This window comes from Daldinia vernicosa (genome assembly GCF_022497035.1).
Source record: "Daldinia vernicosa strain CBS 139.73 unplaced genomic scaffold F5Y00scaffold_43, whole genome shotgun sequence".
NCBI lineage: Eukaryota > Fungi > Ascomycota > Sordariomycetes > Xylariales > Hypoxylaceae > Daldinia > Daldinia vernicosa.
In genome coordinates, this window is record NW_025953959.1 from 35,505 (window position 1) to 58,897 (window position 23,393).

Consider the following 23,393-nt stretch of genomic DNA (forward strand, 5'->3'; position numbering starts at 1 on the left):
GTGTAATTTATGTCGCGCAGCACGTTTTCCATCAGCTTAGCTAGCCTTATAGATACCGAGTTGTAACCGTATACGGACCCGAATGTAGAGTGCATTGTCGACTTTTTGCATGATCGAGGCATCTTCGTGGTCTACATCATGACTTACCATTGAATGAGAGATTCCCATTTCTAAATGAAAAGTACAGATATTGATAAGTCGAAAGAGTGGCAATGCCAGCTCCTATTCGATAATCGGCAGCTTAAAGCGTCACCGAAATCACTTTCAAATAAATAGACGATACGGCTGGGACGCTCTAGAACCTGCTGTGATCTCTTTAGCGAAGTCGTAAAGGATACCTTGCGGCCCATAAGGCATTCTTTCCCTTCTAATCGGGCATTGTTACCGACGGCGGTAGCATCATGCCGTGACACCTAGGCGTATTCCAGAGCACGAATCCTCGTAGCTCGACACTTATATAACTGCTAAGACGCAGTCCATCCTATTCAGAAATAAACCGATATCCTTTCTAGATTATCAGAGTTCCCTCCAAATCATACCTATACGATGGGTGGGTATTTCTCTAGTCTTAAAGCTGGCACGCGCCAAATTGCCCACGAGATAGATTGTGTATGTAATGGAACCCCCCCAGCCGTAACACGGGCTTTGCCTTTTTAACCAACTGCGGCTATATAGGACCTCGATGATCCCGAGAGAACGGTGCAATCTGTGATTGACTACCCAGGCCTAGACAAGTTTCAGTGGAAAGTGTGGTGGGTTGCTGCATCCGGATTTTTCACGGCATCTTACAGCCTTTTTGCTGTAAATGTCATAAGCCCGTCCTTAAGTTATGTCTATCCAGAATGTGCTACCGGCATGTTAACCAACTCATTGGTTATCAACCTGACTACGTTGGCTGGGACGATGGTCGGTATGCTTCTATTCGGATACCTGGCTGATAGATATGGCCGGAAGGCTATCTATGGCTTAGAGTTAAGTATCGTGGTAGCGGCTACAGTGGGGATGACAACAGCATCTTCAGGTCATGGAAACTCGATGAACGTATATGGTTGGATTGGTTTCTGGCGTACTATGTTGGGTATAGGTCTCGGCGCAGAGGTCAGAAACGACCGCAAAGGCGAGATTTCTTTCCATATGTAATTGCTAACAGTGCATAGTATCCGCTCTCAGCCATAATTGCGTCGGAGTGGTCCTCCACTAGGTCTCGAGGCAAAATGATCGCGGCGGTATTCCTCATGCAATCTCTGGGACAACTAGCTGCTTATGCCTTTGGATTGGCTATCCTTAAGGGGCTTAGTGATTATCGTGGTTTATCCCCGACTGAAACAAACTACGAGGTAGCATCGCCAGTCATCGATATCGTATGGAGAACGACAATCGGGATTGGGGCGTTCCCAGCTCTTGTCTCGCTCATGCTGAGGCTAATAATTCCTGAAACGCCTCAATATTTAGTGGCCAAAGGAGAGCTTGCAGGAGCTGTCAAAGCTGTTCGCCATGTTATTCCGGTAAACCCGACTCTCCAGCCTATGGATCAAACCGGGCTTGCGGCCCCCCGACGCTCGATAGATACCCCTATACCCGATTTTGGAAGCCAACGGAATAGTCGGTGGACATCAATGGTAAAATATATCTCCGAAGTCAGAGAGCATCTTGCCGAGAAGGGACGCTGGCGTGCACTTCTAGGAGTTATGATAACTTGGTATCTCTTGGACCTGGCTTATTGTATGTGTTGACTATTTAGGACTATTTACACCCCCTTTATAACTTATTCAGGATTCAGAATGTCTAAATGGGATGGTCAAGCGATCATTATCATAAGGGAATACCTAACATCGTTAGCATCCCTCATAGAAGCGATTACCTACTAACATCCATTGGCATAGATGGGCTTGGCCTTGATAACCCTAAAACGATTTCTACGATCTGGCTTTCGAAGCCGCCGATACGGTCTAACGTTTCTACGTCGCCGGAAGAACTTGTATGCAACAATGCGGCATGGCGAGCAGACCCGTCCCAACCGAATATCACGATATATGAAATGCTTCGACAAGACAGCATACGGGATATCGTAACCATCTCGAGCGGGGCACTGCCCGGAAGTATTATCATCTTGCTTGCTATCGATTACATTCCTAGGACTACATGGATGGGCTGGATGTTTGTCGCACTAGCCGGGCTTTTTGCCATCAATGGCGCAACGTTCTTCGTTACTTTCGAGACGGATAAACATGCGCTTACGGTGACCTTGTACGTACTTGCACAGGTTATCTTCAATCTTGGGCCGAATACTATCACATTCATGCTTCCGGCGGAGCTCTTTGCCACAAAGTACCGAGGCACATTCTACGGTCTTGCAGCAGCTTCGGGGAAACTTGGTGCAATAACAATCCTCTTGATTACCAACCTTGCTGTCTACGGTGGTGAGTTATATAACCGCAAGTTTGCAGCAATGTTACTAGGATTCTGTCCCGCAATGCTCCTGGGTGCGTTTGTTACGTGGGTTTGGATCCCCGAAGTCCAACGTCCTCGAGGGTATGATAGTAAACCAGAACGTGACGACAATGGCTCTGATGATGGACTCGACATGGAGAACGATACATTTAGGCAAAAGCTCAAGCTAGCAAACAGACCATTATTTGACATCGCTCAAAACCCGGGAGACGGCCAAATATTAGGTATGAGGCGGAATATTTCGCGGTTATTCAGGACAAGGCGGACGCGTGTTATAGATAGAACGAGACGGAGGCTTTCAATGTCCGCGACTAGTCCAAGAACAGATTCAATTGGACAGGAGGAAGGTAATGTTGGCGATGGGTTAGAGATGAGGCACGAACACAATTGCTGATGGATGGGTATGGATGAGTATGAGGAGTTGGTTAGCTGGTTTCGATTAGGAGGCACGGATCCGTACTTGGGATCTTATTTGTTCGGGTTAGACGAAATTTCATTTTCTTAATGTCGTTTATCTTGATACTTTACCACGTGACGATAAAATAATGCCCGAGTTTACGAGGGATATTGTCTGGCTGATCTCAAATTCCTAAAATGGAAGAATTCCTTGAGAAGGAAGTTCGTCCGTGCGCAGCCTTTAAGCGTTTTTATTGGGTGCATCTTCTATCAGATTCCCCACTTTCGAAAAAAAAGTCGAAATACGTACTGTTTCGAGCCCTTTTCCAAGATGCTAAAGGTGTTAAAGGTTGCTAAAAGGTATTGGGGTTCGAACCCCACGCTTTTTTCCATTTTCCAGATTTTTTATTTTTTATTTTTTTTTAAAGAAATTCCAGTAAAGGCTGGTATTCGAGTTTGTTGCCGCCCGCCAGCAGCGGCACGTGATTGACCTTTGTAAACTCGGGCTATTGTGGTGCCCCACAGGGGTGCCCTCTTGTTGAAGTTAGGTATATTTTAAAATTACCTAAGATACCTGGTATTGATCCATACCTATATTTTAACTTTTCTACCTTTGTAGCTACATGTAACTTGAATACCTGTGTGAGTATTGTACATAGATAATATGTAGGTAGGTGCTCACTCAATTGCAGTGCTCTCTCTTACCCCTGAAACCTGCGATGAATTCCGGATAAGGACTTCCCGAGCTTGGGCTCATGGATATGACAACATTGTGCACCGACCCAGAAGCTCCAATGGTCGGTGTTTGTATAACTTCTTTAAAACTCTTATTCTTCTCCTTTAGACTCTGGAACATCAGATACTTTAATTACCTAACTATCTCCTAAAGTACAAAAAATACAGCCAGAGCTTACATCTACATCTCATAATGGCAGAACCTACACCAACCAGCACAAACCCGCCAAGCAACATCAGCCTACGCGCCCCGTCCAAGTACCTCGCAGACCCCTCCAAACCATCAACTACCACCGGCAACCCATTCGTCTCTCCACCACTCGAATGGCTCTGGCGCACCTGGGCGGTCACCCACTCGACGTTGTCGATGTGGCGCTCGGCTCGGAACGTGCGCATAACCTACAAGCCGTATAAGCCCGAATCCAAACCCGTTGCAAACGACAACCTAGTCGAATATGAGAAGAGCAACGGCAAGGGAGGCGTCAAGCGCGTCGAAGGCATCGAGAAGCCCGACTCGACTATTCCTGGTGCCTGGACCTGGCGGGGCAAGGGCTTGCTGGTTATAGCTAGCAGCCATTGGGAGATTTTAGGCTGGGGCGAGCGCCCACTGGCCGGCGGCCCAGATGATACTGGAGGAGGTGTTGAGCGCTGGGCTGTGACCTGGTTCGCACCTACTTTATTCACGCAGGAGGGCGTAGATATTTACAGTGACCGCAAGGAAGGCCTGAGCAAAGAGACGGTGGAAGGGATTATCAAGGCATTGAAAGAACTTAACGATGCACCAAAGGTTGCCGAGCTAGTCGAGAAGCACATGCAGGAGGTTGAAATTAGCTTACCGTGGAAAGAAGGAAATAAATAATTGCCTAGAGTATTGAGGTTGGAAGTCTAGAATGGTGGTTTAGGGTTGTAAATTATTTATGATACCCATAGAGTAGGACGTGGTAGGGCGAGGAGTAGTATGATATCCATCTAATCATATCACGAATACGCAAATGACATTGATGCCTCTACGAGGTAGGGGGGGTATCTAATACTTGGAAAACTAACACCTAGACCAATATACCAATGCAATGCTACTAGTTATCTGCCCTCCCTTTTCGGCGTCTGTCATGTTTCGATAGTCCCTGCTCTCGCTCTTGGCGGTCTGATGGGGAACTTTGTTTGTGATCGTCATATCGGTGCTCTTTGTGTCCTCTATGTTCGGAGTGGCGCCGAGATCGATCGCTCCCATCCCGGGAGTGACGATATCGTCGTTGTTGGTAATGATCGTTGTCATCCTTAGAGCGGGCCTGGGGCTTACTGGACGCTGTACCATCTAGAGTGAATTCCTCAAGGTCATCGTAATCCTTTCTCCCTTCTCGTAGCCTCCTCCTCTCCCGTCTCTTCTCTTCTCTTCGAAGCTGCTTCAGCTCTCGCTCTCTCTCCTCGTTCAGCTTTCGTCTTTCTTTCTCAACCTCCCTAATCCTCGCGGCACCTCTCTTCATTATTGCAAGGGGATCATTAGCTACAACGCGTGAAGCCTCTCTCTCCTTCCGCCGCGGGTCCTCATTACCCCATACGTCTTTACTCGGTGCATCCAGGTTACCATCTACAATATCCTTGATATCGCCACCTTTCGCATACCAAGGGCCAATTAACCCCTCCTTGCCAGCAGCGTTAGAGAAGCGCATAGTGTACTGGTCTTCATATTCCCGTTTCTTCTTGGCAGCCTCTCGTTCGGCCTCTTCGTTTTTCTGTAAAGGAACACGCGATCGCTCTTCGGGAAATAAGTCTATGTGACCGGTGTGATCCACGAGTGGGGCATTACTGCTGCTCTTTACAAGCGCGTCGCTCGTTGTCTGTGTGGCACTCGCCTGCTCGCGGGCAAGGCGCAATTCGAAATCTGTATCGTCTTCGCCTATGCGCTTTCTCTTCCTACGCTCCCTGCCCCGGCTTGATGCTCCCGGATCCTCATCACGACTATGTTTCTGGCTACGGGACTCATCTTCAACACTCGACTGAGGGGGAGGGGGTAAAGGCGGGGGGGTCTCCCCTCGTAGGATGGCTAGACGACGTTCGGCATCGGCTTCTTGCTGGCGTTGCTCTTCGGCCTCGTCGCGGGCTTTGGCAGCTGCTTCGTCGCGCCTCACGCGCTCGATATTCTTGGGGTTGTAGACATTCCACGATTTCTTGCCCAGAAGATGCCTGCCAGGGAACTTGTTAGAAAGATAGACCGAATTTAGTCAGTTCAATATCGGCCGTAGGGGAGGTACTCACAGAGGCATACCGGGTCTAGGATATGTGATATCTACCTACACCTATAGAACTATGACTGCTGAGTAAAGTTGAAAAAAGGAATGCTTAATATTATGTTGGAGTAGCCATTTGAAGAGGCAGAGTGTAACAGTGTAGTTGAGTATTCCCGCACTGTCATTCTAGTGTCGCGTTATTGTCTTTTGAATTTCTACGAATCCAGTCGATAAAAAATGTTGTCATGATAAGTCAGCAAAGTCTAACGTCACATCCTTATTAACTAAGCACTTTTATTAGGTATGTTCATAACCGCTTCCCGGCTTAAATAAGGCTGAAGAAGTGGCTGCCAAGACTCGGTTTAATGTCCCTTTTGTCTCGGAGCTAAATTTATCAGCCTTCAATTCACAACTTCCACATCATTTATCTAGTCTTATTAAGCCCTGTTCAATCCAGGCCATTCTATCTACGGATTTATGATAGAAAATCCTAACACTAGATACTTGACTCATACGATTTTGTCAAGCATACCTTTTATTTCTCTTAATTTATTTGAATTCACCAATCACATTACCTCCCTTCTACCATCCTCGTCCCAGCCGCATCTAAGCCGTGCCAAGCCTGCGTACAACAAGCTTGGTGGATTAGTCCATCATGGAAGAAACTGAGGACACTACCGCAGCTATGGCACAGGCCATGGGCTTTTCAAGCTTTGGGGCCCAGGCCAACTCCAACAAGCGACGCAAATTCAACCCTCGTGCGGATGCTGTGGTTGCGTCGACCTCTACTTCTATTCCTCATCACATCAGTGAGGCAAAGTCGGGTTCCAATGCGATTCCCTTAGGAGTTAGATCAAAGAATGAAGACGAAATTACCCTTGAGGATGATGAAGCAGCCAGCCTTACGGATAGCAGAAAATATTTCCCTCGTAATGAACCGGTTGATGATGAGCTAGGACCTCAGTATTTGGACACTTCACGCCCGCCTGATATAGCCGCGGTCGATCCAACGGGTGGTGCTATGTCTGACACTAAAATTGACGCTACGACCGGGGATTATACGGGACATATTGTAGGGGCTAAGTCATCAGCAGCGAGCACCAGCTGGGGTTTTGTCAGTCAAGATAGTGGTCGTGGCGGTTATCAAGCCAGGGAGAGTCAGGGGCATGAACCAGGGAAGAAATGGTGGGATGATTACTACGACCCGAGTTCGAACATCAATCCTTGGGAACGACTTGAGCATATCAAAGGTTTAGGACCGAGGGGCAATTGGATGTCCTGGGAGGCAGCTAAGCGATGAGTCGGTATCGTCACCATTGATCAAGGGAAATTTCATTGAGCTTTGATCTGGGCAATTGGATCAAGTAACCACATTTATTTAACCCAAAGATAAGTCAAGAGGAAATGGTACAGAATGCTCTCCCCTGGCTTTTACCCCAGAAGATATTAATGCCTGACAGGTGGAATACGTTCTGAACATGTCGCAATCTTTAGGCGGCACTATATCACGTGATAATAATCGACATACGACAAGTTATTCTACGTGGTGGATTCAACCCTGGATTTTACATGACAGGTCAAAGAATTACTGTGGTCCCTTAGCGTTCGTTAGCTCGAAGGGGGACGGGTGATATAAGGCTCATTGCGTCTAAGACGTACATCCACGGCACTGAGTTAGACCACCGAATGGTGAATTGCTGTATTACTATGTCTAAGAGAACTACGATACCAACCCAATACGACGCCTTAAGGAAACCCCTGGCCGAAAATAGGTCAGTCACCCCCCGTGACCTTACCGACTTATTACAAAAAGGGCAATATCCATGTCCCGAAGCGGACAAGTGTCATCCCTACGCTGGGGACTGGGGAGACTATGTGATCTATCTAGGAATACATTCTTTTCCCACGCCCCCGAGTGTGTCCCTAGGAAATTCGATGTACTGCCGCCCACTCGCCCTAAGCCCCTAGCTCGCGATCAACTTAGCTTGCAGCTGTGCGAACCTCGGGCGCTACTTGACCGGTCAGATGCGCATCATCCCGTAGCTCACACGAGCCCGTACCCTGCTAGAGACGAAGTTGATGTACTTTTAGCCCATAACGCCCCCAGGATCGTCCGGTGTTGTCCAATCATAACCCATAACCTCGTGAAACAGCCCTACCCAGCTAAAGCCGGCCGGCCCGCTCGCTGTGCGTCAGCGCATGCGGAGCATGAGGAGCAGAGATGGACGGGCGTCTATTTTTGCCGCCCTACTCGCCCAAGCGTCAAACCAGCTCCCGCCTCCTCCACCATCTTTTTGGGAGGGGAGTGTGCATAAGGAGACCGCAGATAGGAACGATCCCGACAGATCTTGCATTCCCGAATCTCAGATCTCGCGTGGTAGCAGCAGCCCGCCCACACCCATTCCATAAATCAGCCGCCAAAAAGCTAAAATAAACGACACGCGCAGAAAACCATGATACAGGTATAAAAACAACTCCCCATGCGGATTACGCAGGAATAGCAAATAAAAATTACTTCTTAATACCTAGTTAGGCGAGGGATATATTTCGAGCGCCTTCTGGTACTCCTTGGGGTGATGTTTCTCTGCCTTCTTTTTTAGCGACCTGTGTAGCACCGTTTTGTTAACCAGAATATTCTCGTCTCTATTCTAGGAAGTGGTCAATTCAATATATTTCTACTTACGATACTTTCTTAGATGTCCATTCGAGATCAGCGTGGACTTCCCGCGCGTCGTTTAGACCTTGCTGGAAGCGAGCGCGCGACCGAGCTAGACGAGCTTGCGCTTTCGCTTGCATTTCTAAAAGTTCGCGGTGCTTGTTGTTGAGTTGACCGGAACTAAATTGGTGTGTCAGTCAGTTAATTTTCTTCTGCGTGATTTCTTTTCTCGCTCTCCAACATTCGCTTCTGTATTCCAGGACGAAATTACAGAAATTGAAAGAGCGGAATGCGTTGGGATCTAGAACTTACGTCTGGGCCTGGCGAGCTAAGCTGCGATCTAGCGGGATGGGGTCGAAGGACTCGTCGAAGCGGTTTTGCATGTACTCGTTGAAGTCAACGCCATTGACAGAGCCGCCACTCTGGGTTCCATCGCCATAGTCACCACTAGTGTAGCTAGTAGCATAACTCGCGGCATTGCTGCTATTGCCGTAGGAAGGTACACCAGAGGTGACGGAGGCGTCACGCTCACGCTGGTCATCCTCAGACGGAGACACAGAGTAGTTGCTACCGCTGCTCTGGTAGTACTGTTGGTACTGTTCTGCTTTGCTGGGAATAGGTACCGCCGCGGCGGTGTAGTATTGTGTGCTGTAGGATGCCATGGTAGCTAAGTGCTGATTGGCGATGGCAATGGAACGTCCTAGGAAGAAGACTGGAACGAATCGATTGCAATGGATTTGCAAGACAGGGTGTGAGTATGTGACTCTGTGTGAGACCGCCGGGAGTCCTTTGTTTGTATGAGGTGTGGGTGTGTACGTGGTGAGTCAAGAACAGAGTAAGGTCTTGACAAACAAGGACAATGGCAGAAGGAAGCTTCTGAATAGGCAGGCAATCAAGATAGATAGAAGTTTGAAGTTTGAAGTTGTTTGAAAGAAAGAAAGAAGGAAGAAGAAGACAAGCTCAACCCGTCAACAACACCCCCTTTTATACTTTTTTCTTCTCATCTTTCGAAGGACTTGCCTAGCTCGATGGCATAACGAGAACGGGCCATCTCTAGTCCTGTCTATAGGGGATAAGTCCCGATGACTCTATTCGTCGATCGAGAATAGCTCTCCGTGACCCCGCTCAATATAGGATATATCGTTGGGCCAAGGGAGGACAAGGGACGGGGAGGCAAGGGCTTTAGCTCTCTAAACGGGAGATGGATAGAGAGAGAGTAGACAAGTACACACAAGACTGATAGTGTACATACGGTACTACGAGCCATTGGCATAAACGAACTGTAATATTGGAGTATAGCATTCGTACCTCCTTCCGCCGAGCCCTGGTCCTTACCGGTAATGAGATATATACGTATATACTTCCCTCGGCTTGTCTATACGCCTTCGCTTACCGACGTGGCGGATTACCTTAACACCATCCTAGGTGAGTAGTCCATTCACTGATGAGGGGTTGAAGAAAGCTGATAGAGGACTGGCTACCTAGGTAAGATAGGTAAGACGATAAAATAGGAAAAAAAAAAAAAAAAAAAAAAAAAAAAAAAAAAAAAAAAAAAAAAAAAAAAAAAAAAAAAAAAAAAAAAAAAAAAAAAAAAAAAAAACCATACATGCATGACGAGATAGGTAATCTAACCATGTTCATGTTATATGTGGGCAGGTCTCCACGGGGTGTGTGCATATTTCAAATAGCTTATACGGGGGCAATAACATATAGCTTATGTAGGTACCTAGGAATTTAGTATCAATTCGACACAACTGTGCTCTCGGTCACCGCTTATAGCATGAAACTCGTTCGAAAGGAACGATATTTGGAGCTTTCACTTTTTTCTTTCTGGCATGTGCCGAGAAGGGGCGATTATCACTTCCAGTCAGGAACGAGATGCTGTGGGGGTATAGGATACGACAGGGAAAGTCTTCCTCGGATGGGACAGTGAAGCTTGAACAGGTAGCTTGCTTGCTGGAGGGGAGTGGAGATATCAGATGCAGGAGTATCTGGAAGACACGCCACTTGCTGCAGGCAGGGGGGAGATAGGCTGACTAGCTGGTATGTAGCTCGGGCAGTACAGAGTTTTGGCGCCTAGGTCTAAGATGTATGATGGTCGTCGTCCAATATATGTAAGCAGAGAAAAACGCACGTATGCAGGCGTAGGTACAGTACATGCAATGTGGAGGCAGACAGGAAGGGGGAAGATCGGGGAAGCGGTTGCAGAATGACAGACGGGACCAACCGGCTTCCTGCGGATAGGGGACAGGATGGAGACGGGAGACGAAAGGATGAATAAGGGCATCATCATAGTAGACAGACATAAGGAAACGAGATATATCTGGCAAGACAGCTTCTAGGTCTGACGGGAACGACAAGGGACCCGGACCCGAAGATGATCTCTCTACATACCTACGTGTAAGTTACATACTTATGTACTATACGTATGTAGTCATCGAAGTAGTATTTTTTTTCTCTTTTGCCCCAAGTAAGCCAACAGACTAGTAAGTATAACGAAAACGATCCTTCCGGGATATAGACTATTGAGTATGCGCGGTACAGAGAGGAATCGGGATATTGGGACTCTATATACCGAGAAGGCTCTTAATAGTACATACAAGCCAGAGTGTCTGCCGTCATATCCTTTAAGTGGCGGCATATAGATATGTAGACGGGGAGCCGTTAGAGCAATGAAATATTTTTTTTTCTGAAGGTGCTCTTGATCTATATAGATAGATGTAAATACGTAGACCGCCCTTCCGGGTGAGGCCCTGCCCCCTAAGCCCTATTAGGAGAGACGGACGGCCCTCGCGAACAAGCGCGCTAACGCTAACATGTAGTAGTTGTCCACAAAAACAGCGACGAATTTATCAACGAGCCCATCCGTGATTCGAAGGGATAGACTGGATGGGAGGATACTGGTTAAGTACCTAGGTAGGGGGGGTGGTAGTAGGAAGCGGATTGCATCTGCACCTTGGGAGATGTTGCATCTTTAGGCTGACGGGTCGTTGACCAAGGTTCATTACTATATTTTTTATCCTGGGGTGGGAATCAAGGAGAGAAAAAAAAAGTATCAGGATAAGAATATAGTAAAGGAGGGAAGCAGGAGTGGTGCCGTCAGAAAAGCAGACGTTGGAATAATGTCAAGGTTGCTCGCTACTGGTCAGTCAGGCAGAAGTGCAGCAAGATCGGGCATTTTGTGTGATGATGTGTTGTCAAGCCTGGAGCCAGCCGAATGAATTGAGAGCGTCATTTTGGGGGGAGCATATCTATTTTATTTTTTTATTTTGTTTAATTTATTTATTCATACCTTTCTAGCCCCCTTCGTTCGATTTTTATTTACTCGTTTATACATCTAGAAATAGGTACACATGGACGCGTTTGTATATGTAAGTATATACCTGTTCCTCAAAACCAGGGGCGAGCATGCAAGAAATACATTTTGAAGCGACCCTGTTATTCTGTATTCGGAACGTCCTGCGTGGTTTTGTATGGCTCGCTCGTCCATTTGAGAAAAGAATTCATGGAAAATGCAAATTTGAATTTTCTCATTGGTCAGAAATTACAGATATTCTGTAATGGGAAAGACTTAGAAGGGTAAGGGGAACAGTAACGGGTCCATGGATAGGAATTACGTTTTCTCTGGTAGTGAAAGGGGAAGACTCCGCTAGCCCTGGACTTGCCCCTCCATTACAGCCATCCATAGCCATTGGGGGGGTGGGAAGAAAATAAAAACGTTCTGCCCCACCACCCCTTGGCTTTCAATATGAATCTTGGCGTACATAACGTGTCCGCAACAACACGTATTCATAGATGGTATGTTGAAGAAACTCGTGGTCTCGGAAGTCGGCTGTTTGAATTGAGACAGAGGCTGATTAAACACAAATAGATGCTAGATAACCATCACTTATCCTCATCTCGCCCAAGCCTTTTCTTCTTCTAGAACGTAATATAGTACGGCGGAAAGTATAGGTAAGCTTCGGTGTAAGTGGTTGGTTGTAGCCAGGAGCCGGGGCGGAGTGTACATACATGCACAATGAGGCATGATGCGTTGGCATTGGTATCCTGATGCGAAAGAAAACAGCAATTCGCCTCTTCGGGTTAGATTCCGTTGATCGATATTGTCTTACGAAACAAACTGGAGTTACCTGGCGATTTAATTCTTCGTCGGGGTTTTTTTTTTTGAAACGAGTAAGCTTCAAAGGCGTATACAGCGGGGAAGGGAGGATTTATACGGAGACTAAGTTTATTGTAATGTGTAAAGTCGGTGTTAACAAGCCATATATTAGTGACTGGAAAGGCACTTTACCAGCAAGACAGATTTGAGGAAAGCATCAATACGCGTCCAAGGGCACAAGTCGCGTAAGTCGGATCCAGTGTAATTATACATATCAGTACACAGCATTTTAGTGCTCATGGACCCCCGGATATAGACTACACTCAGTGTACCTTACAAGACGAGAATCGGCCTCGATTATACTAACAAGCAAAACAGGGCGAGGCAAGGGCCAATCTTTCTAGATTCACGATAGACCAGCTTTGGAGAAGAGGCTAACCGTATAATAGGTTGAAATCTAGATGATCTAGTCTGAAATCCACAGGTGCACCGACTTGGGAGGGTGTGGGGAGGCGTGACTTTCACGGCATGCGAATGCCTTCGGAACTATCAACATCAGACTACATAGTTGCAGGGAGCATCCCAAGACGTTGGGTCCATCCAATATTAAACTAGTTCCATAGGTTAGTTAGCTACCTTGTATGTAGCTCCGTTGAGTCCGGTAGATGGGTCCTAGTTGAATAGTTGAACGGTGAAAATAAATGGCTTCGATTTGTCTTCTGTTAGGTTATACGTATTTGGAGCAGAACTAGCTATTTCAAGAAATGATGACATTCTCTTCAGCAAAATAATCATAAAAAGAAAAGCAGCTGGTTGCACAAGATGTGAGGCGCAATGGCGTATCATAACTTCTAAATATGCAGGGTCGGGGATAAGATACTACCTCACCCATGAGACAACTCATCGCGGACCCAAGGCCTACATGAATCCGAGTTACCAACGGACCGATCAGTGATCAGGGTACGTATGAGAAGGTATCATCAAAATCCATGAGCAGTGATGGTTGTGGGACAAGACAGAAGGAAGACACATGTGGAGGGGCGGCACAGATTGTGTGGATATATTGATTGTTTGGCCCGCGAATGCACCCTAGCTAGATTAGTATGCAGTCAAGCAGGACTTGCGCGCCGATGATGATGGGGCATCCTCTCATAGGGTGGAAGACGGAGCCGAGTATGCCTTGACGGCAGCTTTAGAGGACAATTGCGTCTTGAAGTGGCGGATTTATTACCATGAATTTCCTCGCATACTTGATGCCCCCCATGTTGAAATGAGCCAGTCAAACTCATACAATACAAAGAGCCCTAGTCAATGTTTCTCATATATGGTACCTAGGTGATTAAGACCATGAAAATTAATGATGACCAACCTTGACACCTTGGACATCAGTTCGTCGGAGGTTCATGCGGTGTAAGTTGGATGTAAATAGAATTAGCGACCACGTCCGTAGGGCCTGCGTAACTCTTCTCCATTTGTCATTTTTATACCAAACCCAAGACATGCACAACATCCCGCAACCCGGCCACTACTAGTCTAGCCAACGCCTGTGGCAAACTTACACAATACACCCGCGTCTTCAGCCGTAATAGCTACCCCTTGCGCCGATGTCAAACTCCCTTGTCCTTATCCTTGTTTTGCTGTAATTAGAAAACTGAATCTGGGAAACTTCATAACTATGTGTAGCAAGGGATCATGCGATTTTTCCAGGTTTCGGTATTCCCGGACGAAAAGGGGAAAAGAGAGTATATAGGCGAGCCAGAGAAATCTTAAAGCAATGTGAGGTGAGTAATCTTCCCACGCCCTTCGACCGTGATATCTAGTCATAAACCGTCTACCCAAGCTAACCTCAAACCTATAGCCGTCAATTTCCCTCCCCTTCCTCTAACGCCAAATCCATTACGCCCTTGTACAAGAGCTTCACTGTCTTATCGATTTTTCGTTTACCCAAAGAGCTTAAGGAAACCCCAGATCCCGATACCACTGAGCACGGGAATCGTAAGATTATCATCCAAACCAAAAAGGTCTATCACTTCACTACCTGCCGCAGTCAGACCCGACCACAAGCTCAACAATACAACGGCAACTGGGCCATCAACAACACTCTGAGATTTGGGAAGACTGAGAGCGTTCGAGATAAATGCAGGCAGTCGCAATATCCCTTTGAACATAAAAGGATGCTGTTCGTCTCCGGGAAAGGGGCCAGTTCTCGGTGCAAGCCAACCCCAGAACCAGCCAGCCGTAGCCACCCCAACCAGGAATGCGGCTGAAGACCCGGCCAAGGACTTGCCCCGTCGGATTCTCGGCGTGTATCGTCCGTAAAGCCGGCCAAAAGTACTGGCAGCAGTATCGCACCAGCTTAAGAGCATAACAGCTACCACGGCGACATCTTTAGGAAAGAAGTGAAGAACAGTCCATGCACCGAGCAAATAAAAGACGACGCCATTCCAGCCGGAATATTCAGTCTCGCGCATCAAGGCGCCAAGGCACCTAACATAGAAGCGATTTAAAGAAGCATTTTTATGACGTAGATAATCCGTGGCCGCAATAGGGATCAGAGCCCCCATTAAGAAGGGGGTGACAGCTGAGGTCTGCGTGCCACTGACGTAGAGCCAGTAGACGAGAAACCCGATGGATACATGTAACGCTTTTCTCGGTACCTCATGCTTATGGATGAATATCTTGAACTGCCGATGTATCGGAATAAGGCCTAGAGGACTTGGACTCCGGCTGAAGTCTCGCCAATCCCATCCGGATATGGTGGGCGTCGGTAGTGCTAGATGGCCATTTGGAGTTTCCTCCTTGACTTCTCCCTTGACTTCTTCTTTAAATTTGACGTCCTCTACCTCATCTTCTTCTTTCTGCTTCTGTTTTTGTTTCTGTTTCGACCTAGTAGCGCGAGGAGTCTTCGTAGATGTGAGACTACCCACCTTGCGAGATTTTATGGGGCTTCGAGATCTTGTCCGGGCCCTCCGGAGCTCCGGATCTGAATCTTCGTCGACATCTTCGTGGAGGGTTTGCTGTTGTAGCGCAGCACCACCGGCCTGTCGGCGTCTAGCAGCCGAGCGCGTAACCGGACCGAGGTAGGAATCTTGAGAAGTATCTTGAGTTTCGGATGGTGTAGGGCTTGGTGATATAACACGAGGTGTTGCAGGGATGATAGGCTTGCCGCGAAAAGACATATTATATGGAAAGTTGGGAAGAGGTGGGGAGGAGACGACACCAGTAAAGATCTGTCGCAAGTCGTAGAATCGCAAAGGCCAAAAGAAGGAATGAAGTTGTTTATCCCTTCTAGATTCACGAATAGTGGATGAAGGGGTGGTGGTGATGAAGGAAGTGAGAAGCGCTACCGAATCCAGATTGAAATGTCTTGATGCAACAGAGCTGTGCTCCGCCGCATTGTGATTTTTCTCGTTGCTTCGATTCGGGTCGTGGCTCTAGCCTTATAAACCGAACTTGGACAGATGTTGCACACCACATGGAATAACGATGGCTATACAGTTTAAAACTGATTGATGTATGAACGTATGGATGGACGTATGAATGGACGTATGAATTGTATGAATGGTAACGATAAGCATTTGGTCGGCGCAGTCAGGAATGCTATAAATGATAGGCTCGCATGATGTGTTTGAAAATTGACCGGGTTTCAATTTTGCACGGCCGAAGAAAACGAAAAAGCCGTCATACAAAAAGATCCTGGCGTTTTTGTCCCTCAGTTGTCTCTTAACCCCCACGTGGCTCGTGCTTTCCTTCACTTCAATGTACTTAGGTACATTTAACTATGGGTAGGTACCTAGGTACCTAAGTAGTCTCTTAGGAGGTAGGTATGTTTTCCAACTCCTCGACTGGCCTCTATAATTTCAAGTATTACAATGCAAACTAAACCCTCATTATCATCTTTATTAATCATCTCGTTCTCTCCAATAACACCTATTGTACCAATATAGATACACAAATAAGTTCATACCTCGGTCCTCAAAAAGTCTACAAACCCAATTAATATGATGGGCATATCAGTTCTCATGACTCTTACACTCGTCTCAGCCTCATGGGTATATGCAAGCAAGTACCAAAGCCTTGGATCAAACTCTAGCCAACCAATCACTTCACGTACCCGTATGTTCAAGATCCCCCAAGGCAATCTGGAGAAATGTCTCATGCTAGATCACACTGTCTAAGTCGATACGCGCGTCAAGTGTCACCACTTTGCATCGCTAGTCTGACTGTATACAAGGCTGCCGACATTTGCATACATTCTCAGTGCTGTAATAGTACGAAAGTCATGCAGGCCACCGGAATGCATTGAATTTCTTTTCTGGCTCAGATTCGGTTTCTAACTCTAGTTTCTTGTTACTGAATCATATAACTATAAGTAGGTGTTTATAGACTAGATACTTATAGGATAATATTTATAGGGTAGTTACTATTAGCTAGTATTATTAACAATTCACATCAAAGTAGGCGCCAGTTAGAGATATTAAATCTACCTAGAAGAAGAATTAGAAAAGGGACGAGTTTCAATATAGTTAAGATACTTACCTTAGGTATCTAGCATATTGCCTGTTTATAAACAGCCAAGTGCTAATTTCCCCATAACCTTACTGATGCCGCTGCAAGATTTGAGTAAATTTATAGAAAGTAAGCCAGCTATTAAAAGAGAAGAAAAAAAAAGCTATCATCATATTTAACGTTCAACTACTGATACTGCTTCAGGCTCTGCGTCTCCAATATTCTAGGTAGTCAGAAGATCCGATAATGATCATTTAGATTGAAACTCGAGCACTCGTAAAGAGGTCTCAATAATGCTAATATCCTGCTAGCATCTTATAATTAACTTGATTTCTAGCACGACCAAGTGATATTATTAGAAGCGTGTCACTAAGTGGACCAAGAAGTATAAAAACAACTTTGTTGTTCCGCGAAGAATTCCAAGCTAGCTATAAGAGCCGACCGCTATACATATTGAAAGTGCCTTTTGTTCTAGATATCTCATTTATAATCCCGATACTATTCTACATAATCAACTTTAGTTTATTAGGAGTCTTCTATTTTATCCAACTAGTGGATGAGTATACTTCAACACGCCTATATAGGCAAATCGTAACTGCTAAAAGTTTGGATAGATATTGTATTATAAATCTCGGCTAAATAAACTCACCGTTCTAATACTTAGCTTATAATTAGCGGTGTTGAAAACGCGAGCTTCCGTCCGTGATTAGGAATCATGGTTACTTTACTTTGATATAAGTGTGCTGGATCGGGATTGGGGTAAGGGATTCGGTGATAATGGTTTCCACAGCGTCAAGTTACAACGATTTTCAACCCAGGTTGTATCTCGCCGATAGGGCGATAATTGGCGCGTTCCAGGTGTGATGTGTTCGTTCATGGGCATACAAGCCGTGATGATCATGTGGAAAAGGGAAGCGCAAATGGGTAAGTCGGCCCCTCGTGTTCCCGACCTTGTCGTATCTCCGCCTCATCGTTGCGTAATCTCCAAATAGACGGGCTGGCCTAAATTAGGACGTGAAGAGACGACTAAAAACGCAAGTCTTACCTTCGGAGGTTATAAATAATGCGCGTAACACGAAGGTGCGAGTATATGGTTCCTAGTTCCTCACATCTATCTCTTATTATCACAACTGCAACTTTTCAAATCTCTCCCAAAGTAGTCGCAAAACTCATAGAATGTCTCCTCCGTCGTTCGCAATCACGCTCGAAGAGCACACTGCGTTTCCATCCCTCGGCACTGAAAGTGCATTCTACGACGACATATGGAAGGTATTCCCACAGACGAAAGAGGCCCTTGAAGACCACTCGACTGGTCGCTTGGCAGATATGGACGAGGGCCATATATCGTACCAAATCCTTTCTCACGTTACGGGTTTGAGTAACTACAACCCAGAGGGCACTCGAAAGGCAAATGACGAGATGGCCGAAGCTATTAGGAAGAACCCAAGTCGTTTGGGTGGCTTCGCTGGCCTTCCTATGGCGCATCCTCGAGCTGCAGCTGCAGAGCTAGAACGGACAGTAAAGGAGTTGGGATTTTTTGGTGCCATGATTGATAGCCACCTGGGGGACATGACTCACTACGACCACGAGAGATTCTGGCCTGTTTTTGAGACGGCTGAGCGTCTCGATGTACCCATCTATATTCATCCGGCATTACCCCCAGAGTTCATACAGAAAGGGCTATATAACGGCAACTACTCCCCTGTTCTTGCGCAAGGGCTGGCAACGGGCGGATGGGGTTGGCACCAGGACGTCGGGATCCACGTCCTCAAACTCTACTCTGCGGGCCTATTCGCCCGCTTCCCCCGGTTGAAGATTATAATCGGGCATATGGGCGAGTTGCTCCCCATAATGATCGACAGGGTGGATTCGATCCGTTTCTACAAAAAGAGCGGGTTAGAACCATTCCGTGACGTTTGGGACAGGAACATATGGGTAACTTCCAGTGGTATATTCAGCGTCAGAACTCTTGAAATGGTCCTGAAGATAACAAAGAAGGACCGAATCTTATATAGTATCGATACACCATTCAGCAAGAGTATTGAGGGGTGGAAGTATCTCCAGAGGCTAGCAGAAGAGAGTTCGCTCTCGAAGGAAGAATTGGATATGTTTGCGTTTGGAAATGCTAAAAAGTTGTTCAAACTGGACTTGGAGCTCAAGCAATTTTGAGTATGCAATTCCCAACAAGTAGTCAATGGTTATAACGAGATCTATAGAGATGATTGGAACTTTCACTACCCCATAATTCTCAATGGAAGCTTCAACAATTTTTCGGGTAAATAATAATCCTCAGACACGCCTCCTATCTGTCATCAGCGTTACTACCAAGAAAAACAACGGGACATGAGAAAAAAAGAAAGTTACATTAATCCAGAGAAAGTCAAGAATTGGACCGATGTTACTACTGGTGACTTGTACAGTTTTGCTTGAATTGGCCACCCACCAACACAAGGTCTAGATCGGCCGCCGACGCCCCTGAAGCCTCCCCAACCCCTGAATCGCTCCAGTGTGATCAACATGTGATAATAAGCGTTGATGAAGACTTAAGCAGCTGCCAATAGGGGTTTCGGGTTACCGGATACATCAGCGCGGCTTGATAGCCTAGGTAAATCATTAAAGGGTTAAGTTGATGTTTAAGGGCTTAACGCTATGAATTTCATTAAAATGGGGTTTTGCAAGGGTATAAATAGCTTCATAGTTGTTAGTATCCATTCAAAATTGAGGATAGCCGACTTTTATTGGTCAAACCTTGCGAGACTTCATGGAGTATTATTCGGTTAAGATAAATGTCAAACAAAAAATCTTTTAAGTAGCTGGGAATGCTGTTTGTCATAGACCCATCTGAAGCTTTAGTGCTAGTTGATATTATAAGAGAAACCTAAAGGTTGTAATACTTGTGAAAATCGTCCAATACTACCACTTAGCCTTTTAACACCTACTAATATAAACGAAGAATGAACGTAATATTTTACCGGAGCCTTTATTTTCTTATTTTATATAACTCTATACTCGCTTACTTTATGTGACGTAAGTATTCACAGAATTCTATTACTTTTTAAGACTTTATTGTTTAAAACTAATTGCAAAAATCGAAAGATTACTTTGCCTCGCTGCTCTAGACATTTTCAATCTTATATAGAAATATACATTTAACTCATTCGCAAGTATTTTATACTTGTACTTGCCAATACTGTTATATGATTACGTTGCGAGAAAGGATTCATCAGTAACTTGGATTATATAATTATAATACATTGGTGATTAAAGACCTTAAGTCGATAATACTCATGCTTCGAATTACGTGCCGCAGTCGTACCTTATCTGGGTATTGCTTTACAAGCGCCCATGCCTCAAAGGGAGATTCCGATTGACTCAATGACAACCTATAACTATCTCAAGGCTACTACGGTATATATTAATATAAATCAATGGGGTTAATTGATCGTTGCTATGCAATAAAAAGAAAATGACATATGGTCGCGTCATCTCAATTTTTTGGAAGTTCGTTTCTCAAGGTAACACAAAGCGGCTTGCATAAAGAACGACAATAGGTAGTAGTTCCGACGGAGTAAAGGAACTCCACATTACAAAGAAAAGCAACAAAAATCATTAGAAGACCCGACTATAATACCGGTCCTTCCAAGCAAGCGGGCCTTTATGCTAACGCCATCTCCTTCCTACGAACGTATCATGGCATCTACGGCTAGCAGCTCCTTTTTTCAGCGCATACCAGCTGAGGTGCGCCGGATGATTCTCATTGAGGCCTTTGGGAATCGTACTGTGCATCTAGATCTTTGTTTCGACCACCCTATGGTTTATTTATCCGACGAGGAGGCGCAGAAGCAACGTAACCATTATACTATCGACCCCGGACGGGCCCGCCGCCCAAAGCGAGATACCACACGTCCTAAGGCATGGAGGTGGTTTAGCTGCGTATGTCATCGTGACGCTGAATTTCGCATACGGGGGATGGGCAGCAGTTCGGAACCATATGCTGACATTTGCCTCGGCGGTACCGCCGGATCCTGTCGTGGATGGCGCGGAGAAATCCCCTATAGATGCTTTATAGGCGTTATGGGATGGCTTCTGACTTGTAGACAGGCGTAAGTCTTTCATCCTCACGGGCTATTCGGCATCCATTCGGAGTTTGTATCGAACCTGGCAAGGTAGCTTACGTTTTCTTTTGGGTTTAGATATACAGAGGGCATTGAAATCCTCTACTCTACAAATAACTTCCATATCTCTAACGGCGATATGATTCATGCCTTCCCTGGTTTAATTAGAGCTGAACACCGAGCCATGATCACCTCCGTAGAGATGATGTGGCAACTCAACTTACACACAAACGCGGCGTCGGGCTGGGATCATCTTACCGCTTTGGTACGTGCGGTTCCAAATTCTTTTTCTGGGTTGAGGAAGCTTTATATTTGTCTCGGTGGTTCTTGGAAACCACCAACAATTAGTCCTGATAATTGTATAGGGGAGTTGGAAACTAGTGTATTAGAAGTTATGGATGAAATGATAAGGAGTCTTGGCCCGCAGTTGCAGGAATGCAGCATTGCGGTACCAGCTAGTATATTCTGGCCCCAGCGAGAGTACGGTATAAGGCAAGGGTATAAGTTTGAATCTGGCCCTGGATATGTGGCTGATCGTGTCTGGCGGCCACTCGCACCTTTGCGAGAGTCTGAAAACGAAGAGGAGATTGAATCTGGGTACTGGATTAGAGAAGGGCCTGACGACATACCTTATCCATTCGCACATATAATTGCTGGCTAATTTCGATTTTCTTTAGTTTCGATCATTTGATCGTACGTCGATTAGCATTTCTAACGAATAGAGTAAACTCTGCGTGTGAAAAATCTATGATTCATGAAGGACTACCGCTGTGGTAGTCTAACCCTGATTATTGCTTTTATTATGCGATCGGGAAATGGGAAAACCATTGGGCATTCGTCCTATCTTTATTTAAGTATTCTTTTCCCTCCGTACATTGGTAGTATTTAAAACAGCCTACTTCTATCAAACCACAATTTCGTCGGGATATTCGATGTTCCCATGTAATCCTTTAACAGTCATTTTGAGCCTCTTGCGGATCTGATGACACAATTGCAATACAAAGCTGGTTTGAAACTCTAGACATTCACCTAGGAAACCCTATTGATACAAAATCCGGGAACAAGTTGATAAGAATCGTCGAACTTCTGATTGTTGCCCTGCACCTCGGGAAGAAGGTCAACAGCTCGTGCGCATACATACTCTTGTCTACTACAGAAGCTAAGGGCAAACTGAATCATAGAATTATCTCTGAGTCTTTGATGTGAAATTTCCCCCACCGCAAGATATATCACGTGTTCCGTCACGCCCCTGAGTTGAGCTGTCAGAACAAAAAGCCGACCCAGTTGAAGACCAGCAACACATACCTTGAACTTAACTCGTTGCCGAACCATCATATAGTGGGTGCTATATTACCGCCACCTAAATGCCACTCAGCTGCTTCCTTCCTTCCTTACTCCGTTTATGTATTCCAGTGCCGGCCTATAGGGATGTAAAGCTGTTTGATCCCACACCAGTAAGCAACACGGACGCTTTGGCGAATAATGTAAGAGGCAAACAGTTGGAGCCGGAGCAGAACTGTGACTGCTTATAGATTCGACGTTATCATTATATGAAAAATGTGTGGAAATAACTATGATATCACCATTCCCCTTCCACCTAAGTGACTGGCTAGTTGTGTTATTGCTAAGACCGCTCGGCGGTCGATAAAGGGGTTTACGTAGTACCACAGTGTATACAGCGTCCGCTTTCGTACAACTACGATACTTCGATACTGTATCATCCCTATACAATGAAGTTTTCAGCCTCCGCATCAATAGCAGACTGGCTTGTTTTTGATTCTAGAACTTTTTCTCCCTAGTATTTGGGCCGACCAAATGATGATGCTCGGGGTGCAGGTTAATCCAACGTAAATCAACTGACTTAGATTAAGTGATACTGAAGACTACATAAGTTGTGATAAATTTAAATATTTTAGGAGCAATGAATAAAAAGGTTGAATAGCTATTACTCAGATACCTCGAAACGCAAGACCTTTTTTCCTTTTTTTCCTAGTTATCACTTTATTAATTCTCTGGAAGGGAAGAGCAATTGAAGTACCTCACGTACACCACACGTTCCTCATTAGGTAGAACTTCCAAGTTTGTTAAGGGTACCTAACCTACAGTATACCTAGGTAGGTACTATATGAACTATTTCGGGAAATTGTTTCTGTTCCTCTAGAAATGCCATCTTGAGCAAGTTTTACTCGAGCCGCCGTTAGGTC

At 45.7% G+C, this 23,393-nt stretch overlaps 8 protein-coding genes across 8 annotated transcripts; 5 read left to right on the forward strand and 3 right to left on the reverse strand.

The window, feature by feature from the left end:
- Positions 1-546: 546 nt before the first annotated feature.
- Positions 547-2,902, forward strand: F5Y00DRAFT_271934 (MFS general substrate transporter; the record flags this gene model as incomplete). Its single annotated transcript, XM_048012888.1, has 4 exons — positions 547-609; positions 676-1,098; positions 1,158-1,722; positions 1,884-2,902. The coding sequence occupies 4 exons, from the start codon at positions 547-549 to the stop codon at positions 2,843-2,845; spliced, it is 2,013 nt and encodes a 670-aa protein (XP_047862397.1). The 3' UTR covers positions 2,846-2,902.
- A 468-nt stretch (positions 2,903-3,370) lies between these two features.
- F5Y00DRAFT_243682 (uncharacterized protein) lies at positions 3,371-4,564 on the forward strand. The gene has a single exon (XM_048008719.1). It carries the CDS (start codon positions 3,776-3,778, stop codon positions 4,439-4,441), a length of 666 nt encoding a protein of 221 aa, XP_047862398.1. The 5' UTR covers positions 3,371-3,775; the 3' UTR covers positions 4,442-4,564.
- Positions 4,550-6,055, reverse strand: F5Y00DRAFT_142107 (uncharacterized protein). The gene is made up of 2 exons (XM_048004376.1): positions 5,839-6,055; positions 4,550-5,766 (listed from the first exon to the last, which is right to left on the reverse strand). Exons 1-2 carry the CDS (start codon positions 5,844-5,846, stop codon positions 4,659-4,661), a joined length of 1,116 nt encoding a protein of 371 aa, XP_047862399.1. The 5' UTR covers positions 5,847-6,055; the 3' UTR covers positions 4,550-4,658.
- F5Y00DRAFT_142094 (uncharacterized protein) lies at positions 5,838-7,398 on the forward strand. Its single transcript, XM_048004374.1, has 2 exons — positions 5,838-7,217; positions 7,271-7,398. Exon 1 carries the CDS (start codon positions 6,466-6,468, stop codon positions 7,108-7,110), a length of 645 nt encoding a protein of 214 aa, XP_047862400.1. The 5' UTR covers positions 5,838-6,465; the 3' UTR covers positions 7,111-7,217; positions 7,271-7,398.
- Positions 7,399-8,230: 832 nt separating this feature from the next.
- Positions 8,231-9,390, reverse strand: F5Y00DRAFT_142104 (uncharacterized protein). Its single transcript, XM_048004375.1, has 3 exons — positions 8,779-9,390; positions 8,494-8,646; positions 8,231-8,414 (listed from the first exon to the last, which is right to left on the reverse strand). The coding sequence occupies exons 1-3, from the start codon at positions 9,126-9,128 to the stop codon at positions 8,336-8,338; spliced, it is 582 nt and encodes a 193-aa protein (XP_047862401.1). The 5' UTR covers positions 9,129-9,390; the 3' UTR covers positions 8,231-8,335.
- A 5,115-nt stretch (positions 9,391-14,505) lies between these two features.
- Positions 14,506-16,577, reverse strand: F5Y00DRAFT_254571 (uncharacterized protein; the record flags this gene model as incomplete). Its single annotated transcript, XM_048010182.1, has 2 exons — positions 14,506-15,999; positions 16,533-16,577. 2 exons carry the CDS (start codon positions 16,575-16,577, stop codon positions 14,506-14,508), a joined length of 1,539 nt encoding a protein of 512 aa, XP_047862402.1.
- Positions 16,578-17,707: 1,130 nt separating this feature from the next.
- On the forward strand, positions 17,708-19,755 carry F5Y00DRAFT_243690 (amidohydrolase 2). Its single transcript, XM_048008720.1, has one exon. It carries the CDS (start codon positions 18,251-18,253, stop codon positions 19,241-19,243), a length of 993 nt encoding a protein of 330 aa, XP_047862403.1. The 5' UTR covers positions 17,708-18,250; the 3' UTR covers positions 19,244-19,755.
- Positions 19,756-20,764: 1,009 nt separating this feature from the next.
- Positions 20,765-21,850, forward strand: F5Y00DRAFT_264475 (uncharacterized protein; the record flags this gene model as incomplete). The annotated part of the gene is made up of 2 exons (XM_048011666.1): positions 20,765-21,177; positions 21,268-21,850. 2 exons carry the CDS (start codon positions 20,765-20,767, stop codon positions 21,848-21,850), a joined length of 996 nt encoding a protein of 331 aa, XP_047862404.1.
- Between the last annotated feature and the right edge of the window lie 1,543 nt (positions 21,851-23,393).